The sequence below is a fragment of the Chenopodium album genome, chromosome 26 (assembly GCF_948465745.1).
Source record: "Chenopodium album chromosome 26, dcCheAlbu1.1, whole genome shotgun sequence".
In the NCBI taxonomy this organism is placed as follows: domain Eukaryota; kingdom Viridiplantae; phylum Streptophyta; class Magnoliopsida; order Caryophyllales; family Amaranthaceae; genus Chenopodium; species Chenopodium album.
In genome coordinates, this window is record NC_137859.1 from 30,728,303 (window position 1) to 30,734,453 (window position 6,151).

A 6,151-nucleotide genomic window follows, 5' to 3' on the forward strand; every position below is an offset into this window, starting at 1 on the left:
TGTTTATTTTCACAGTTAACAGCTACCATCACAACTAAAAGCTACCTCTACAGCTACATTTTGCCGAACACGCCCTACGTCATAATTCATGCTAAAAATAATATTTAATGTCACACAAGTTTTAATAAAAGGTACAATGTTAAAAATAAGGTTATTATCTTAAAATTAGGGTTACTATGTTCCATATTACGTCAATTGCGTGCTCGTGTTATAAATCTCGGATTCACAATAATATTATTGTGGACCAGGTCCACACAATATTTTTTGACTTGAAGCTAATCGAAGAGCTATCTACCACTAATTTGTCTATAAAAAGAATACACGTACATTTTCAAACTCAAAATATTCTAAATTAAAACACGATTTGTGCTATTTCTCAAGGAGAAATGAAGAAATCAGCAATCCTTAAGTTTTCTCTTGTCCTCCTCTTGTCACTTGCAACATCAATAATAGCTCAAGAAGTTGGTAAGTCACATTACTCACATACTTACGTGAAACTTGTTGATAGATCATCAAATAATTCATTTGTTGAACATATATGATAAATTGTCACAATGATAGTGTAATTTTTAATATTATTACTAACACTAATTTTAGACAAATTAAAGATACTCTATTATGTTGACGATGTTTAACAAAGTTTTATTGAACAATGGTAGAGGACCAGTCGGAATTTAACTACATTCCAGGTCATGAAAGGGGGCCGGAGAATTGGGGAAACATCAAAGATGAATGGGCGAAATGTAACACAGGCAAAAAACAGTCACCCATCTTCTTAAATCCCCAGCTATCGGAAAAAGTCCCGGAGTCGGAGTGGATCCAAAGGTCTTATCAACCCGGTCGAACAACACTCATAAATAGAGGCCATGATATTAAGGTTAGCTCAACTTTCTCCATCTTAGTGATCAATAATTCGTGCTACGTTGCAAAACCTAAGGGTTTATTTACATACGAAGTACATGTTTATAAATTGAATTGAAGCTCATGTTAATGTACTAACCACCTTCCTTTCAAATTTCGCGCCTATGGTATTTGGCGTATCACCCTACCTCCACAGCTTCATACATTAAACGTTTTTAAGTACGTTTATCGAATTTCATACAGTAAACAACTAACACCATAATAATTTTAAAAGTGATACGGCCTATATATTCTTTTATATCGAGTCACGTTACATAAGAAAATGAATGCTTAAAAAGTTGATTTCCAATAAACATACACACAACCAAAAAAAAAAAAAGATCGGAATTTAGCGTCTCACTAATTTTCATATGCGGTTGGTTACACACTATGACTAGCCATCATTAGGGTTACTTTATTAATGTTATAAGGATTACTCGATCAGTTTTATAAGTGTTATTTCATCTGATTTATAAGGGTTACTCGTTCAGTGTTATAAGGGTTACTCGATCAGTGTTACAAGATTACTTTGTTTATTTTACAAAAGTGGTCATATGGTATGATCAGCGACACAAAACGCATTGATAGCTTATACGAATAGAAGTTGATTTCATTAGTTAAATCAATCCTCATGCATAATTATATCTAATTCAAAGTTCTTTGTATTGCTATAACTCAACTTGTAGCTTGACTGGACGGACGGAGGTGGAAAAATTCGAATCAATGGCATCGATTATATCCTACAACAATGCCACTGGCACTCTCCGTCGGAGCACGCAATCAATGGAAGGAGGTTTATGCAATGCATTGACTAGCTATCATATTCTTTTCATTCAGAATTATGATTTTTAATTTCTTAAACGTGCTTGTAGTATATTAATAATTTTCTAACAATATAAGCTCATTTTCTTTTGTTAAAATTTGGGTTTTATTTAACATAGGTACCCTTTGGAGGCGCACTTTGTACATCAAAGTCTTGACAACAAAATCGCAGTAATTGGATTCCTTTATGATTATGGGAATCCTGATCCTTTCCTTTCTTCGGTAATCAATTCATTAATAAATAGACATACGAGTAGTTTGATCCTTATAAACAAAACATATATAGGAGTTGGTTGTATTTCCAACCAACAAATAAAATTACTAATCGTTATCTTGACTAGTGCATGGTAAATATGATGACAGATTGAAGAGAAATTAAGATTGTTTTCAGATAATTCATTACACGAAATAATGGCTGGTACAATTCATCCTTCGGAGGTGCAAACGGAAGGAGCTATTTATTATAGATACAGGGGCTCACTCACAACCCCTCCTTGTGACGAAGGTATCATTTGGACAATTGAAACTAAGGTATGTACCTATCTAATATGAAAACATTTTCGATCATTCCGATATTGACAATTGTCATGTACGGTTAACCGTTAGACCGGTTACAAAGAAGCACGAACCTTAACCGTACCGTTAAAAAACAGTCCAACCGCAACGGTTAACCGTTTCTTAACGGTACGGTTACCAGTTAACGTCTATTTTAGATCAATACTGTTTTTACTTTTTCAATAGTTTCAATCCTAATACATAATTATATATAAACAATAATAAATTCTAATAAGTTGGATACAAACGAATAAAGATTCTTTTAGAAAAAACTTACATAATTACATATATTATTTTCCTCAAAAAAGTACATAAAAATACATCCTCCGTTTTTTTTTTAAATGCAACACACCCTTTAACGCGGTAATTAAGAAAGGTGAGGTTTACATGATATAATAAACTTTAAAATAGGATGAGTGGTTATTAGAAATGTAATTTAGTGAGCTATGTGCTTTAAATAAGAGATATAGTATAGTTTTTCCTTAAAGTAACTTTCCTTTAATAGTGTGTTGCAAGTATTGTGACATTTTCTTTTTAGGGAAGTGTTGCAAGTAAAAAAAAAAACGGAGGAATATATTTATTTTATCTTAACGGATAACCAAACCGTTACCTCAAAACTGTAACCGTAACCGTAACCGTTAACCGCTACATTTAACGGTTCGGTTAATATAACCGTTAAACTTTAACGGTACAGTTAACTAACCTATTAAATTTGCCGGTTACACCGGTTAACGATTACAGTAAACGGTTGCGGTGTTTTTTGCACACCCCTGATGGCTCATGCGCTCAGCTCAGGTTCACCCCTTACACTTGGGGGTCAAAAAAAAACAGTGAAACGTTTAAAATGATAATAGAGACTGACAATAAATAAAGAAAACAAAATACTTCGTACAACTATAGTTGGCTTATTCTAATAGTCATTATAGTGGTTTCAAAAATAGTTGGCTTATCTATTACTCATTAAGAAACAATTTGAACAAAAGCTGATTAAATAGCTAGAATGATAAGGAAATAATACAATTTTTATATATTATTATTTTTATTATCATTTTTTTGACGCATGCAATTTGAGACAAGTATCAAGTATGTGTGTAGAAAGAAAGTGTGAATAAGAACTTAAGAGGACCGAATGCCATACGAATATATAAAATTAATTAAAGTAAACCTGTCCTTATTTAAATATATTCCCTTCGTAAATAAAAAGTGAATATTTTGACTTTATTTTTTCACTATATATTTAATTACTTTGACTAATATATGTGGTTTATAAAAAAAAAATGATAAATATAATCTTGTGGGTATTTGTTGCAATCGCTCAACGAGTTGTTTATTAATATTCAATTTTTTATTTTTTTGTTAGAAACTACCTAGTAAAACCAAGATTTTGTGAGAAAGGTAAAAATTGATGTAAGAAACTATCTAAAGAAAGGTAAAATGATGTAAGAAACTACGTAATAAAATATTGTACAAAAATTACATTCACTGGATTTCCATCGTTGACCCACCTCAAAACAACTCCGAAACTTCCACTTTCATCCCAAAACCAAATAAACCTACTTGAAATTGCCTCTATCACGCCAAAATCACCTTCAACCCCAAAACCAATATATCGAATCACAAAACTATACTACCCAACTCAGAATATCCTTCAACCATCCCAAAAATAACCACCTTGAAAATTAACCGATGTGGTGGTTTTGGGGGTGTTTTCGAGGGAAATCAATGCCATAAAATTAGGTTAGTGGTAGAAATTCGGCCTTAGGCGGTATCTTACAATATTTAACCTTTTATTAGATAGTTTCTTACAACATTTTTTTATTAGGTAGTTTCTCACAAAAAATTTAGATTTTATTTGGTAGTTTCTGACAAAAAAAACCTAAATTTTACTTATTGATAATGAAAGATATTATTAGTCGAAGTTTAACATTGACATACTATATAAGAGAAACGTTGCACTTATTTAAATATGATAAATTGATAGTTGTACTATACAAGCACAAACTTTTATAGTCTTCAACATTCATAATGAAAATTGTTAAGATGAAAAAGGAATGAACATAGATAATAAATCTAACTAGCGACCGGTTTAACTAAAAAAAATGAAGCAATAAGTCTTCGACAGCGATTGCTCATAAATCCTTTACAATAAGGGCCTATTCTGATTGACTGAACTGAATTGAAATGAACTGAACTGAATTGAACTGATAATAAGAGGAGTAACCCCTAAGCCTTACAAGGTGGACACTATTCTTTTTTCTTCATGTGTGGGACACACATCCCTTTACCCAATAACCACTCTAACTTTTAAACTCGATTAATATGGGATAACATTTTCACGCACATGTGGGTTTGATGATGGGCTCAAGAATATGTACATACTTACAAAAAGCGTTTATGACATACAAGTATGTGGCAATCATTCATTGATTTTTGCTCTTATGGTTTACTTTCCACTACCACAGCTTGGAACTGTTTCAAGAGAACAAGTCAATTTGCTGCGGGATGCTGTTAATGATGTAAGTTCAAACCTTCATAAGCTAAACCGCTTTTATTGTTTTATTCTTTTGCATGGTATATGTTAGGAATATAAGAAAATATACTATTGTGATAAATTATTTTCCATATAGATTTTATGATATAATATTATGGATATATACTTATATTAATAGCTATTTTCCTAAATAAGTAGCTAGACTCGATAATGTAGACGAGATTTGATTATCTCAGGTTGGTCTTTTTGGTACAATCACTAAATACACTTTGAATTTATTTGATATAAAATTGTCTCTTCTACTACCCCTTTTGTAGAATGCAAGGGAAAATGCAAGACCATTGCAGCCTGTGAATGGTAGAAGGGTGTTCCTCTACGATACAAGACTCCGCATTGACGATGACAAGACTCTCCGCAATACAGCAGATGCAGCATCTATGTAAACAAGTCTTCTGGGCTAGCACCTTCTACGAAATCGATCTAAATGGATCAAAACGAATAATGGTATTTATGCTTGTTTTATGTATGGATAAATAAAAGGGCATTGGTTGATTATAAACGCTATGCCAAAATATCAATAAGGAGACATCCTTTCCATGTTAGAAAGTGTTATTGTGTACCTTCACAACCATCATTATATCTAAGGGAAAACTTATGGAGAACTATTTAAATGTTACTCCCTTTGTTGTTTAATTATTAAGTGTTTTAATTTTGACTTTTACATTTACGTGCACTTAAGCCTTGACCAAAGTTTTTGCATTATATGTAAGATTTACATTTTTTTTGAATAGATGTAAGATTTACATTAAGCAAATGAAATTGCAACAAAAGTAACAAATGTACTTAGAAGTTACAAATTACAAAATTGTCATTAATAACATGAGATACATATATATTGGTTGTCTTTCTATACTGCCGTAACTCCGTAAGGGATTAGATTGTTTTCTACTTTTCTTGTTCTCACATATATACTAGCCCTATGTACACACGACGCGCAATATAATTTTAACAATTATTTCCTTTAACTATTTATTAAAGAAAAAATTGCAATTAATAATATAACCTTTGGTCCGTTCTTTTTTAATAATACAACTTTTAAATCATTATATAATATTACAACCTTTGAGGGATGTTTATTTCAAACAGGTTAAAAACCGGTTGGTAACCTATTTTTACAAGTTAATGGGACACTGGTTACTTTATCATTTGTTGAGCTTTTATTTTTTTTTAAAAGTTTTTTGTCAACTTCTCTCCTCCTGCTTCCCCATATTAATGGGGGTTAACCACCACCACCCTTCAAACCACCACCAACCCAACATTCCAACCCTTGTGACCACCACAAAATCCACCCAAATCCCGCTGAAACTCACCATAAAACCCTGC

At 32.0% G+C, this 6,151-nt stretch overlaps 1 protein-coding gene across 1 annotated transcript; it reads left to right on the plus strand.

The window, feature by feature from the left end:
• Positions 1 to 330: 330 nt before the first annotated feature.
• LOC145617213 (alpha carbonic anhydrase 7-like) lies at positions 331 to 5,489 on the plus strand. Its single transcript, XM_081671901.1, has 7 exons — positions 331 to 465; positions 660 to 877; positions 1,587 to 1,693; positions 1,842 to 1,944; positions 2,086 to 2,253; positions 4,740 to 4,793; positions 5,086 to 5,489. The coding sequence occupies exons 1-7, from the start codon at positions 387 to 389 to the stop codon at positions 5,209 to 5,211; spliced, it is 855 nt and encodes a 284-aa protein (XP_081528027.1). The 5' UTR covers positions 331 to 386; the 3' UTR covers positions 5,212 to 5,489.
• Positions 5,490 to 6,151: the final 662 nt, after the last annotated feature.

Excerpts from the sequence above, each read along its gene's own strand:
- LOC145617213 (XM_081671901.1), top strand. The coding sequence starts at position 387 with ATGAAGAAATCAGCAATCCTTAAGTTTTCTCTTGTCCTCCTCTTGTCA. Across the intron at positions 466-659 it reads AATAATAGCTCAAGAAGTTG|AGGACCAGTCGGAATTTAAC; the intron begins GTAAGTCACATT and ends GAACAATGGTAG. Across the intron at positions 1,694-1,841 it reads CACGCAATCAATGGAAGGAG|GTACCCTTTGGAGGCGCACT; the intron begins GTTTATGCAATG and ends TATTTAACATAG.